Source organism: Natator depressus, chromosome 25 (assembly GCF_965152275.1).
Source record: "Natator depressus isolate rNatDep1 chromosome 25, rNatDep2.hap1, whole genome shotgun sequence".
NCBI lineage: Eukaryota > Metazoa > Chordata > Testudines > Cheloniidae > Natator > Natator depressus.
The window spans coordinates 13,997,746-14,011,918 of NC_134258.1; the positions used below are offsets into that span (position 1 = coordinate 13,997,746).

Sequence of the window (14,173 nt, forward strand, 5' to 3'; positions counted from 1 at the left end):
CAACAACTGGCATTGACTCTCAATGTCTGAAAAGAGAGGTTAAACGGAGAGGTCACAATCTTGCTGGAAACTGAGCCTTGCCTCAACAGAGACCTTGAAATACCTGCTCTACCTCTGCTGATCAAAATTCTCTCAAAGGCATGTAAAAAGTGGTGGCTTTCATGGGCTTTTTATTCTCTCTCTCTCTCTCTCTCTCTCTCTCTCAAAATCTGAAGATGTTTTTTCTATTGAGCCGGTTGGATGCTACAGATTTCCAGGATGAATGGGAAGAAAATGCTTCAGTCACCAAGCTTTTCAAAACACCTTGTGGAGTACATCTTAGTCTTCCTGGACAGCATTTCCACGTGAATGTCAAGGAGACCAGCGTGACCCCTTTGTGTATAAACTTAAACGGTCTATGTAGTGGGGCTAGTAAACAAGGAGGAAGGATGGTCTTATAGTTAATGCATTGGCTTGGGACTCAGGAGATCTGGGTTCAATTCGGCACCTGCCACAGCCTCCCTGGGTGACCTTAAGAATCTATGCCTTATTTCCCCATCGGTACAATGGAGCTATTACTTGCTATGAGGATGCATTCATTAATGTTTGTGAGGAGCTCAGATGCTGCAATGATAAGATGTGAGGTCTATAAACCCCAAGATTAATTAGATTAAATGAAGAAAAGCTGCATAGTGGAGGGAAAACACCCTAGATGGGTTGAGACTGCGGAAACAGCTGCCCAGGGACAGAAGTAGAGACTGCAGCCCTGGATACTTAGAGAGACTGGACAGAGCTCTCAATGTGCACCAAGGAGCAATCTTATACTGCCCTGGCAACGTGATTTGATTACCACTGAAATACGTCTTTTTGTTTCCCTGTCAGAGGACACTGACCTGTGGGCTTTTTCTAACTTTTATTTTTTTTTGGGGGGGGGGGTTATGTTCTTGAACCAACGCTGAATTATCTCATTCAAGGTCAGCAAGAAGCCTGGGTTGCTCAGTAAAGTACTTAGAGCAGTTACAGAGTAATGGAATGTAATCAGACTATCAGGGTCAGCAGTAAGATGTCAAGGGTGAAGAGATGCAGTATTCCTCGCTGTCACTTCCATGGGAGAGAGCATTCAGGGAGCAGACAGGAACCCAAATGCATCCTTTTAAGAACCTAGAGGCATTTGTGACATAAACCCAGTGAAGTCAGAGTAGGAATAAATTGGGGCCAGAGAGAGAGGGACTGTCAGATGTTCAGCCTCATGATTATGAAAGCAGGAAGTAGAATAGCCAGGCTGGATCCAACTCATGGTCCATCTAGTCCAGTATCCACTCTCTTCAGAGGATGGTGCAAGAAGCCCCGCAGTAGGCAGGTGTGGGGTAATTTCCTCCCATAAAGGTCTCTCCTGCGTCCTAATAGAAATTGGCGTAACTCCTAATAAATGAGGTTTCATCGCCCTTCCAAAACTCTTTCCATTAGCATTAACTACCATTATCTCTGGTTATTCTCCTTACCAGATAAATGTCCAATCCCTCTTTGACTTTCGCTAGGTTCTTTCTCTCAAAACCATCCTTTGGCAATGAGTTCCACAGACTTAAGTAAGGACATTTATTTTGCTAAGGACAATCTTACGTAAGCAAAATCGGGACTCTCAACATTGCAAGCGCCTCTAGTGGGCATATTTGTGCGATTGTATCTGAGCAACTTAGACCTGATGGAATCTCTTGGGACTAACTGGAAAATGTGGGTTTCCAGGGCACAGAAACTGGCGCCCAGCAACCAGCCTCTCCTTCAGAGCTGTAGTTGATCAGCTTGGAAATGAAGAGCTCAGCTGAAAAGACACCGCCTCCCAAGATGTAGGAGTAGTTCTATTTGGTGAGACAATGATAGTGCTTAGGACCACTTCAGGCCGCTTGGCTGTGAAGCCCTTTCTCCTTGTCAATGGTCCCGAAGCATGGGGCGATGCTGCTGCCATCCCGGACGATGAAGAGTGTTATTGAAGGCATCCGTGTTGCAGCTTCCTCCATCTGCCACTGGAGAAGGTGCCAGTACCAGCAGGATGCGAGGGCAGGGCGGAGGTGGGCTGGGGGTAGTTGCTAACCAGATATCAACGTCTCTGCGTCTGAAACTAACAAATAGCCCAGCTGGCTCTGAGTGCAGCAGAGGTTGGGTGGGCACCTGGTGAGTTGGAGCCAGGTGTGGCGGGTGCCTGCCTGGGTTGAGTTTTGCAGGGGGGGTCGCAGGAGCTGGCTAAGGAGGCCGGCAGGTTTCCAAGTCCTTTCCCGCTGACTCTTGCTGGGATAGCCCTTGTCTTCCCAACGCTGCTCAAGCACTGGGCAAAGGCGGACTGGACTGCCAGGCAGCCCTGTGTGAATGTTCTAGCAGGCCAGGCTCCAGGTGCGGGAAACGCAGGCTGACTTGGCTTGTCTAAGGTCACCAAAGGAGTCGGGGGGGACGAGGACGGATAGAACCCAGGAGTCCCAGCGCCTGGCTCTAACGGGGGGGAGGGGGGAGGAATAGAACCCAGGAGTCCCAGTGCCTGGCTCTAATGGGGGCGGGGGGGGAATCGAACCCAGGAGTCCCAGCGCCTGGCTCTAACGGGGCAGGGGGGAGGAATAGAACCCAGGAGTCCCAGCGCCTGGCTCTAACGGGGCAGGGGAGGAATAGAACCCAGGAGTCCCAGCGCCTGGCTCTAACCGGGGGTGGGGGAATCGAACCCAGGAGTCCCAGCGCCTGGCTCTAACCGAGGGGGAAGGGGGGGAGGAATAGAACCCAGGAGTCCCAGCGCCTGGCTCTAACTGGGGGTGGGGGGGGATAGAACCCAGGAGTCCCAGCGCCTGGCTCTAACCGAGGGGGGGAAGGAGCCTCCCGGCCTTGATCTTACTGTTTCTGAAAACTTCCCTGGCAGACGCTGCAAAGCGGAGGAGCTGAAGCAAAGCGGCAGGCGGGGCAAAGGCTCCGGCTCCGCCTCTGGGCGAGCAGCTCCACCCGGGAGCGCGCCGTGTTGACTCAGGCTGGGCACGAGAGAGTCGCCCGGGGGAGGAAAGTCTGCGACCTTTGCATGGAGGCCGGGGATCATGCGCGGCGCGCTGGGTTGGACTCGGGGCAACTGACTGGCCCGGGCGCTTCTGGGGGACGTTTGTCCGCTTCCCTCTGGCCCCAGCGGGGAGCGGGGGTGGGAGGCTGCTGGCAGCGGGCTGGCAGCGGGGCCCCTCCGCCATGCAGCTGCCTGCGGTCCCGGGAGCCGTCGGCTTGTCGCTCGCCGCCTTCCCGGTGTCCTGCGCGCTGAACTCCATCGCCGCCTTGGCGCAGTAAGTACCCGGCCTGCGCTGCGCTGCGCTGCGCTACGCTACCGGGGGCGCGCAGGCTTTGGGGCTGCGCCTGCCGGGCTTGCGGGGTCGCCCCGGCCTGAGTCCCCTGCCTTGTGCAATCGCTGGGGAAGCCTTTGCCACAGCCTGGCGCTGGGAGTTTTAAAGCCAGAGCAGGAGAGTTTCCCTCTTTCTTCTTAACAACCCCGCGCCTGGCGAGGGCCCGTCCCTGGGCCCCTAGCACTGGGTGCCCAGCTGTAGGACCTGTTTCTAGTCTTTGCCCCCAGACAAGGGAACAACAAAGAAAGAGGGGTTTGGGGGCAGTTCTCTGTGTTATCCGGGTCAGACCAGGTGATCACAAGGGTCCCTTCTGGCCTTGGAATCTACCTAGCTGTGATTTCCCTGTAGTGTAAAGGTGGAAACAAAGCATGTGCAAATCTGCCTTTATTATTTGTATTCCAGTCTGCTCAGGGCCCCACCGTGCCGGGCGCTGCACAGAGGCAGGCTGAGAGCCACCCCTGCCCTGAAGAGTTTGCCCTCTAATGAAGACAAGGCAGCCAAAGGGTGGGAGAAAGGAAGGATCCCTGTCCCCGAACAGAGATGGGGACACAGCATGTGTTTATCTAGTGCCATTGTGAGCTCTTTGGCCGAGGGCCTCGTCTGTCTGTGCAGCACCTGGCACAAGGGGGCCCTGGTCTCTTGGGGGCCTGTGGGTGTTATTGTAATTACTGACAATAATGACAGTGGCGGGGTAGCCTCTACGGGGCACTTTAGACAGCACTTGCTCACATCTCCCCCATCACTGGTATTTTGGGGGTTACTTTTTAAGGCCAGGCACAGACTGTTCTCCGCCTCTTGCAGTACTGGAGCATGGCTGCATTAAATATACCCAGAGACTTGTTCACACCCCGGGTTTTTAGCCTGACCTCCACTCCTCTGTGTGAGCTAGGGCGGGGGGACCCTCAGCCTTGCTTAATTGAGGCTGTTCTCTGCTGTCCCGCAGTCTGTGGGCCGCAGATGAGCTCCCTGGCTGATGGGTGATATTTTCGGAGTGTAAGCTGTTAACCCCGCCTGTTGAATGCCAGGATTAGCAATGGCTTTCTCTTTTTTTGCAACAGGGTGAAAGGCTTTATTGGAAAATGCCTTAATATTTTCGGCTTTATAGCTCACAAAGCAAAAGCAGCAGCTCTGCTGGTCTTGTAGCTATTACAGCTAATGAAATTGCTTCTTGGAAGAGCAGAAGAGAGCTCAGGATGGATGTCCCTCCAATTTACCCTCTGTCCTAGCACAAATTTGCAGTATCTATCCCCTCATTATAGATTCACCTTCTAATTGGTTTACATGGTTTCTGATAGCAGTGCATCAGCTCATGGCCATCCATATTCCTGTGTGAAGGCAGTGCCGCACCTGGGAAGGGAGATGGAAATCTTAATGATTTCAACTACAATGACATTTCAGAATAAAACCCAGCATGTGGCCCCTGCCTTGGCATTTTGCCCATTGTAACAATGGCCTGGACGGTTGAGAGACGAGGCCCTATCTTTGTACTTGTGCAGGAGACTTCTCGAAGCAGCTCCTGCTGGGATGCTGGGTCTGAATTTCAGGAGGAGAAAGTGCCTGTCATTTCCCTCCATGCTCAGTTATGTCACACCTTGGGCAAGTCGTTTCCCTTCTTTTGCCTCAGTTTCCCCTCCCACCCTTTGCCCTGTCTACTTAGACTGTAGGCTCTTTGGGGCAGGAACCGTCCCTCATGTGTCTCTGCAGTGCCCTGATCTTGGCTAGGGTTTCTAGGTGCGACCATAATATAAATAATAATCGACACGGACCTATGGTTCTCTCTCTTCTCCTGCTTCCCTAGTGCTACCCTCATCTCCCGAGTGATGGAATTGCCTCGTATTCATCACAAAGCCCCTTGTCACCGAGCAGAGCTCTGTCCTGTACCCATGGGAGCAAAGGGGTGACCTGGCTCCGAGAAAAGCAAAGTTGGATGGGTGGATGGGGGTTGCAGCACTGTAAACCTCTGCTTGTTCCTAGTACCCTGTATGTTGGGGGCATTTCCCCACCCAGGGTCCCGCCCAACCCCACAAAGTCAGCAGACAGGCAGGACTCCCTCTGACTGCAGGGGATGTTGGATCAGGCCCTTCCTAAGTGTTTGAACTCAATCTGCCCGGCTCTGGTCTGATCGGACCTGCTCTGCCGCATGGATGCTGCCGTGTGCTCTGCTCAGCCTGAGGGCTTGGCTTTTGGCCTGCCCCGGCTTGTCGACTGGGTGTACTTTGAACCCTGCTGCATCGAGCGGCTGGTGTTGGCAAAACCCCTCCTGCCCCCCACCCCTTCCAAAAGCAAAACCCTAGCTAGCAGGAGGATCCTTTGCTCTGCTACAAGAGGCCCCTCCCTCCACCCAAGGAGGCCGTGCTACACAGGATCCCAGCTGGGAGCTGTCGCCCAGTGGGTTTGCCCAAGGGATCCCAGCCAGACAGTTGTATTTTATTGGGGGTCCAGGCACCACTATCTAGAGTAACCCCTCAGAATTCAGCAGGAGTGAGCAAGATCAGACCCCAGGCTGTGGCCTCTTACCCGCTCTGCCAACAGGGTCATGGGGAGTGGTGGAAACTGAGGCGCGGGGGGAAAGCCTAGTCTCATTGAACTCAATGGCAAAACTCCCATTTACTCCATCCACTGTCTTTAGCCTCCTCTGCGGATGGGCTCCATCCCCACGTTAAGAGGAGAGGGGGCAGTTAATTGGGCCAGAGGCTGGGCAGGGGCGTTGCCCTGCCCTCAGCAGCCCCTTGCGTCACACTGCGAGAGTCTGACCTGTTCCTTGTCGGCGTGTATTACAGCCCAGTGGCTATCGCGGTGATGGGGGTGCTGGTGCTGCTGGTTCTGTTCTCCATGGTGTATCTTCTGGGCGAAGGGAGCCATTCCCAGGATCCCCTTTTCTATGGTGAGTCTTGGCAGGGGGGGCCCTGCTTAGTGACCCCCTTCTGTCTCCTGTTTCACCTACCTGGGCAAGAGAGGCAGCAAGCCAATGTGGTTGGATGAGCCCTGTGTCTCTGTAGGTGGCAGATGGGTGGGCGAGATTCAGGGGAATTGAAGACGCGTCTGAGCCGGTGCCGGTGGCTCTGGATGGTGCAGGGGATGCGTAGTGGCACTGAAGAACCCACGTCAGGCCCAGATCTAGCCCTGGCTGCCAGTGACTGGAGGCTGCTCCTATGTGACAGCTGTCAGGCAGCCCATGTGGGGTGAGGGCACAGCTCAGTCCCCTGGTGAAAGGTGCCTGCCTGGCAAAAACATCACATCAGCGGGCACATGCTGGCTGCTGGCATGACAGCCTGTGCAGGGCGTGGCGAGGGCTGCGATGCCTGCGAGAGGCGGGGGGGGGGGGCTCTGCAGCAAGGGAGTGAGGTTGGACGGGGTCTCAATTGCCAAAGAATCAATGAACGAACCTCCCACCGAGCGTAGTTCTGGGGCTGAGCTCCACAATCAGGGCGGACAGTGGGTGGCTCCTGCCCCGTGCCTGCTCCACCTGGCTTGTGCCCTTTATGCTTTGGGGAGCGGAGAATTCCCCTGCTGACAGGTGAGGCTTGGACTTGTCCCTGCAATTGCAGGTCCCCTCTGAGCTGGGGAGAGGCCTGTGTGTTTGGGGGACTCAGGGCAGCCTGGCAGGGAAGTGGCTGGGGGCCCCCTACAGAGGTGAGCCTGCCCCCCTCTCTCCCCACCTGCAGTGTTCACGGTGTTCTCCTTCACCTCTGTCATCGACCTGATCATCTCACTGGAGGAGGATGGCTACATCAGCGGCTTCATGGAGTTCTACATGAAGGAGGTACCACCCCGGCGGCCGTCACCTGCCCATTCCCAGGGGGATGCCCTCCGGCGAGGCTAGAACATCACACTGCCCTGGCCAGACCCCGTGGCGTCCCATCCCTGCTCCCTTACAAACACCATGGGCCTGAGCCCCTGCGGGCAGGCACTTCCCCCGGTGCAAAGGGGGTTTAAAGCCATGCTGCACTTATTGGCAGAGGTCTAAGCAACCGCGTTGGAGATCTGACCCCTTGTTCCTTTAAATGAACTGTGGCTTCAGCTCAGTGCGTATGTTAAACAGGGGCACAGCTCCATCTCCTAAGCCACCGGCAGCTCCCCATGCCCGTCAGGGAGCGGGGAGGAGCACTGGTCCCTGGGTAGAGCCGCCAGATGGGGGCAGGAGCATGTGGGCATTGGGCTGAGCGGGTCCATCTCTGGAGCCTGCGTCGTCATGCCCAGCTGGGGAAGTGACTTGATGCCTTTCTGGTGGGCAGGGCGAGCCGTACCTACGCACGGCTTACGGCATCATGATCTGTTACTGGGATGGCATTGTGCACTACCTGCTCTACCTCGCCATGATCATAGCCATCACACAAAGGTAAGAGGGGACTGGGGCTGCAGCCAGTTGGGGTCTCCTGTTCACTCACTGGGCTTCTCACTGGCAGGGCACTGCATGGCTGCTTCCAAGTGGTGGGTGGAGGAGAGTGGGGGTTGCTTTTTGCTGGAACAGTCTGGGGAGGGGGCCAAGGGGGGGCGCTAGGAGAACCATAGTCAGCTGTCCAGTAGTATTTTGCACAAGGTCCCAGCCAGGATTGGAAGCAGCAGGAATCTCCTGCGTGGGCCTGTTCTCAGGGGACCTCCCGGCCATGGGCATGGAGAGCCGGGCTGAGTAACCGACCCGAACTCCAGCCCTCTTATCATTTGATTCTAGTGCAGGAGCAGTGGGGAGCTCCGGTCGGTACAGGGCAGCAGCCCAGGGTGGGCGAAGGAAACTCCAGGCATGGATGTGCCCTGCCCAGCTGGTAGCAGCCCTGTGAGCAACGGGCAGCGCCTGGAGCCAATGTGAGGAAGAATTCCCGGGCTGGTGGGGGCCTGCAGCCAGGGCGCTCTGGTGGTGGGAAGCCAGGCAGGGTAGCAGTGCCTTCCCAGTGCTGGGATGCTGCAAGGGAGGAGCTGCTGTTGGAGGGGAGGCTGCTGTGGGGTGGCGGAGTGTGCATCTGAACCCACATGCTGTGAGCGTGGCAGGGCTGACCCCACCTTGCCACTAACCCCGGAGAGCAGGCGAGGGGAAGAAACCTATGAACGCAGCAGGGGTTGAGTGATGGGGTGAGCCCCAAGAGGGTGTTGAATTTCCACTGTCTCCCCAGGAAGAACTACAGGACCCTGGGTCTCTACTGGCTGGGCTCCCTGATGATGAGCGTTGTCGTCTTCCTGCCTGGGAACATGTTAGGTATGGGGTGCCTGCCAGCAACAAGCCCTGGGGAGCTACCCTCCGCTCTGAGCTCTGGTCTCTGTGTCCTTCCCATGTTGCCCTTGCTCCGCTCTGCCTCTGCAGGGACACACCCCAGAGTTGCAGGTTCAAGTCCAGCATGCATCACTAAAACTGGCAGACAGGCCCCCTTGGTGGCAGAGAAGCTGGGGTGTGCGTGGGGCAGTAACCCCCTTTTCCCACCCCATAGGGGTGGAATGTTGCAGGGGGGAATGTGGGAGGAGTGGGGTGTTGCTACGCACTCTCCATGGGGTTAACCAAAGGTGCCGGTCTCTAGGGCTGGTCTTGCTCCACGCACAACCGGGGACTCTTCTCTCTTAGGGAAGTACAGCTCTGAGATCCGCCCCTCCTTTCTGCTCAACGTGCCCTACATCCTGATCCCAATCTGGGCTGGGATGAGACTCTTCAGCCAGCCAAAATCCCTTCCCTGCTGCACTGCTGAGAAGGTAGGCGGGTCGGCGGGCTGGGGGTCCCCAGCTGGGGCAGGTGGCCTGCAAGGAGCATGTGGGTGTTGGTGACTGGGCAGGGGGTGCCCGGGGCCTGTGCGGAGCCAACCCCCCTGCCAGTGACTAGGGAGTCTGCAGGTGACGTCTTCCATTGGGGCTGGGACACTGAGCTCCTGGCCCCTTGGGATCATTACCGAGCCTTGGGGCGCTGTTCCCGGAGCCGGGTCCCCCTTCTCCACCACTGGCCTCCATCCGAGCTAAGGGCTCGGTTCGGGTTCAAGCCGCTGATTGGTTTTTCCCATATTCCAGCCCCGTATTTTACACCGTTGTTTGAGAAAACCCCTGTTTTGGAGGCTGGGGGTGGATGAGCGAACCCGGCAGGAATTTCCCCGATCCCTTACCCAGCCCTCCTCGCGGGCACAGCTGGCTGGCACCCTTTCGCCAGGAGGGCAAATGCAGTTGCTTTTGGTGCCGGGTCCAAACTCTCTCCCTGTTAATGTGTCTGTGCGCTGCTGCCCTCTGCTGGTTGGTGTGTGTCTCACCCGCCCAGGCTTGTCCGCTCCCTTGGCTAGCTGAGCGGAGATGCTGCTTTGGCACCACTAGGCCTGGGGGCGTCTTCCAGTGCCCGTTGTGCCTGGCGCTGCACAGACCCAGCGAGAGACAGGCAGAGCTGCTCCAAGCTGAGTAGACAAGACGGGCCCAGGTTCACTGAACAGAACCCAGGTCTCCTGTCTCCCATTCCGGTCCTGTCCTCTAGCCCAGTGTTTCTCAACTGTTTTGATACCAGGGACCGGCTTGCTGCCGTCCTAAACTGTGTCAGGGAGACCTCCGGGACCGGCGCCGGTCCACGGACTGGTCATTGAGAAACACTGCACTAGCCCACGCAGAGCTGTAGATGTGAGTCCAATGCAGCGTGGACGGGAGAAGGGCCCTGGGCATGTCTGATTGCCCTGCCTAGGGACGACTGCAGAGCCCTTTATCCTTAACTCACTGGGCTCAGGACGGGGGGAACCACCCCCTCCTTTTATTCTTTCAAGGGACTTTAATTTAAAAAATGTTTTTTGCATCTGAATGGGGGATGAACGCAGCCCTGTCCATCCTCATCCCCCTCCCTTCCCGCGGAGCAAGGCCTCTCTCTGGAAACCTCAGTCTCCGGAGCAGCCCTGGCAGGAGGTTCCCGCCGCTCACTGCCTGTTTAAAAGCAGAATGTGCTGAGGCTGGGAATGGATCCGCCCTTCAAAGGAAGGAGATGCTGCCTGTCCTGAGCTAAACGCCCCTGGGGCTGCTGCCCAGCCAGGGGGAGGCAAAGAGAACTGGCTTTTTAAATTTGGCCCTTTCAAGTTTCCCACTTAAAGGGCCAGCGTCCCAGGCCCTGACACCCACAGCGGCTGCTTGTGTTCAGGTTGTGGCGGAGCAGCAGCGAAGTCTGTATCAGCGGCCCCTGGATCTGGGCTTGATCCTGTTCCTGCTGGTGGCTGCGACGTTCACGTTCTTCAGAGGGCTGGTAAGGGCTGGCCAGTCGGTGACTCAGCCAGAGGGTCGGGCTCTATTACAGGGGAGAAGTGGGGAAGGGGAGGTTCTGGGGCCTGCAATGTGCAGGAGGTCGGACTAGATGAACATGGTGGTCCCTTCTGGCTTTAAAGTCTGTGAGTCAGTGGGGCATGTGGGAGGGGCAGGGACAGGGGCCAGATCTCCCATGCACTCTGCTTATCTCAGAGGGGCAGCTGGGCCTGGGATTGATGTGAGGGTGGGGAATGGCCGTGGGCTCTCAGATCTGGCTGTCCCATGCACTCTGTGTCTCCTGGGGGCAACTGGGTGAGGGGTTGGTGTGGGGGGATCAGAGATGGCTCTCCCATGCACTCTGCTTGTGTCTCCAGGTGGTCCTGGACTGTCCATCCGATTCCTGCTTCAACTACATTTACCAGTACGAGCCATATCTGCGTGACCCCGTCGCCTACCCCAAAGTGCAGGTGAGTGTGGAGCCCACTGGGGTCCAGCTGCTCTCCGTGCAGGTTCTTGGAGGCTGCCGGACAAAGGGTAGGAGAAAGGCGGGATCAGTATCCCCATTGTCCAGGCAGGGAATTCAGGCCCAGAGAGATTCGGGGGAGGCTCTATAAAGGACCGTATGGGATGTTGGAGTGTATAGACTTGTGCACCTAAATCCCTTAGGAGAGGGTGCTGCTTATTCATTTATTTTAACTACCTGGGAACATTGGGGCTTACTGTAGGTGTCCCTGGGGGCCTGGGATTTTGAGCATCCTGCTGGGCATTCTTGCAAGTCCAGGGCAGTTTTACATCCAGGGCTCCGGTCCAGGCCCACCTCTGTTCTTGGACTCGCTTCCTTACTTCTCCCAGTCCCTGCCCTGTGCTCACAGTTTGCCCTGGCTCAGGCCTGTGCTGACCTCTCTCCCTTTGCTCCCAGATGCTGGTCTACATGTTCTACGTCCTCCCGTTCTTCTGCCTTGGCATTTATGGGCTCCTGCGGCCTGGCTGCACATGGCTGCCCGACTGGGCCCTGGTGTTTGCTGGGGCCGTAGCACAGGTAACGAGGGGCTGGGGCTGGGATTTGTTGCACAGCCCCTGGGGAGCAGCAGACCCTGGACCTGTTAGTAGGGGTATTGCAGTAGAGACTGCCGATGAGAACAGGGCCCCGTTCTGCTGCGGCTTCATCGACGGAGAGTGAGAGACAGTCCCTGCCCCTAGGTGCTCACAGTTTAGAGGGAGATGGGAGGGGTTGGGGGTGACAGGTGACTGGGCCAAGGCCACCTAGCCAGTCTGCGGCAGAGCTAGGAATAGAACCCAAGTGTCCTGGTGTTTTTTTTTTCTTTAACTCAGTCTGCTGTAAAACGAGGGGAGGGGCAAGGGGTGGGTCCAGCCCCGTCCACTGGGGTCCCACAGATGCTGGGAACCCAGGCTCTCCTCACTGCTAAGCCACACGAGGGCTCCAGCTCTGGAGTCGGGGGACGAGATAAAACTGAGGCTTATCCCTCTTATTTTGTCTGGAGTTGCAGGGACATTTTATTCCTGCCTTGGGTTCTGCGCTGTTCTTGCCTGCGGGTCTCCCTGTGGGTGTAGGAGGGGACAGGCCTGGGGACACGATGTTCTGGAACCACAGTCGCCCCTGTTTACACCTGGAAATCGTGCTCTGCTCAAAGCACAGCCGGACGTTGCTCTGAAACTTACCACTGGGATGGAGTGGCAGACTCAGCTGTCAGTGCCAGCTTCCCAGATCTTTCCTTGAGCCTGTGTCTCGGGGGAGGCCTAGGTTTCAGGCCAGGGTCCCAGCAGCCTTCACACCCCTCCTCCAGGCTGGCACAGGGCTCTGAACTGCAAGCAGCATCTGCCACTGCACCGAGCCACCTAGATACTAGTTAGCCCCGCTCCTAGCCCCGCTCCATGGTTCAGCAAGAGCAATGCTGTCTGTAGGCGGGAGCCACGGGCAGTGCAGGGCCAATGCATTAAAGGGCTGGTGTGTCACTGGGCCAGTGCCCCTGCATGAGGCTCCTGGACAAGCGTGTTCTGACCTCTCACGATTCCCCCGTCCTTGGGTTTGCATGTGGAGCAGTTTCTATGGCAACGAGCAGAGCCTGATAATTACTCTCTCAGCGGATGTTAATGGCGGACGTGGATTAGTTTCACAGAAATAGACTTGAGCCAGCGCCCCGTGTAGCTATCCATAGGGCATGGGGGAACATGCAGCCCTGCTATCAGCATGGGCACGGCTGCCCCAGTGTAGCCCTGGGGCCGGCTAGCCCAAACCCCTTGGCCCAACAGGGACCAGTGCTGGATTCCCCTGGGGACAAACCCCATTGTGTGCCTGGCTGTGCACCATTATCTTCCCAAGGCAATTCCTTCCTGACCCCAGCTGCTGATGCACTTTTATGCCCTGGTGCATGAGGATGGGGCTTACCCTCTTTAATCCCTAGCTCTTGGCCCTGCTGGATTTATGCAGAACAGGGTCTAACCCTCTTGTGACACTTGGGCTGGAGGGGTGGGGAATGGGGCCAGCACTTGAAAGGAGATCAGCCCTCAGCAATCCCTGTTGCTCTAAGTGGAGAATCTGCCCCTGCCCCTGTTGTTCGCGGTGGAGCTGATGGGTGCAGAGCCCTGTGAGAAGCCGCCCCGTTGTTTGGGCAGGTTGCTGGAGCTGAGATGGGAGTGTCTGGCCCTTACAGTCTTGTGGACATGAGTTCTGTTGGCTATTTCTCCATGGTGCAATAGAATCAAAGGTGCTTTCCCTTCAGCCGTCCTCTCGAACCCTTGCGCACAGGGGTGGGAGCCAGCACTGTCCGCTGGCACCCGCTGAGTGCCCCTTAGCCAAGTCACTTCGCTGGGGCCCCACCAGGGCAAGGCTTCCCACTCACTGCAGAGGGAGGGGCTGGCAGGGGGCTCATGGGGCAGGTGCCGTGGGCAGCGTCTCCCATCACCCTGCCCCTCTTGTGCATTTCAGGCCCAGTTCTCCCACGTGGGCTCCTCCCTGCACCACCGCACCCCCTACCCCTACCGCACCCCGGAGGAGGTCTGGTGGATCTTCCTCCTCACCAACATCCTCTATGCGCTGGGCCCGCACCTCCTCGCCTACCGCTGTCTCCACAGCCCTGGCTTCTTCCAGCCAGCTGCTCCCACCGGCCAGGACGGGATCAAGAAGCATCAGTGAGGAGAAAGCCTGGCTCCTGCCTCCAGTGTCAGGACATTGCAAGGAGGAGCTGCTACCCTCCCTCCCCTAACATACCCCCCCCCCCAGGCCCCAATACACTCAGCTGGATGGAGGCAGCAGGATGACGAAATCTCCGTCCCTGCTGGGTTAATAGCTGGGCCATGTGGCTCCAGGGGACAAGCCACTGAGGGGAAGGAGGATCCCTGCTTTGGGGGTGGGGTGGGGGGGCAGTTTCACAGCAGGCGGTCGGGGATTTTGTGCACGGCAGGGTCTTGTTCCTCCTCTTTGGCCCTGGGCTACCCCCGCCCCCCCATCCTTCATGGAGCTCTGAAGCTCTTCTCCAGGCCTGATTGGCACTTCAGCCCCTCAGCGGCACTCCTCACCCTGCCAGAAGGGAGCGCTATGGAGTGAGGGCGTGTGTCTCCCTCCCCTCACTAGCACCAACCACCAGGCCCAGGGTGCCGAGTGGTTGCTCTGAGCCCTCTTCCCCCTGCCTCCCTGTTGG

At 57.4% G+C, this 14,173-nt stretch overlaps 1 protein-coding gene across 1 annotated transcript; it reads left to right on the forward strand.

Moving 5' to 3' along the window:
• The first annotated feature begins 2,977 nt into the window (after positions 1 to 2,977).
• TM6SF2 (transmembrane 6 superfamily member 2) lies at positions 2,978 to 13,781 on the forward strand. The gene is made up of 10 exons (XM_074939508.1): positions 2,978 to 3,278; positions 6,116 to 6,219; positions 7,001 to 7,098; positions 7,571 to 7,674; positions 8,444 to 8,526; positions 8,887 to 9,011; positions 10,414 to 10,515; positions 10,889 to 10,981; positions 11,434 to 11,553; positions 13,462 to 13,781. The coding sequence occupies exons 1-10, from the start codon at positions 3,187 to 3,189 to the stop codon at positions 13,666 to 13,668; spliced, it is 1,128 nt and encodes a 375-aa protein (XP_074795609.1). The 5' UTR covers positions 2,978 to 3,186; the 3' UTR covers positions 13,669 to 13,781.
• The last annotated feature ends 392 nt before the right edge of the window (positions 13,782 to 14,173 follow it).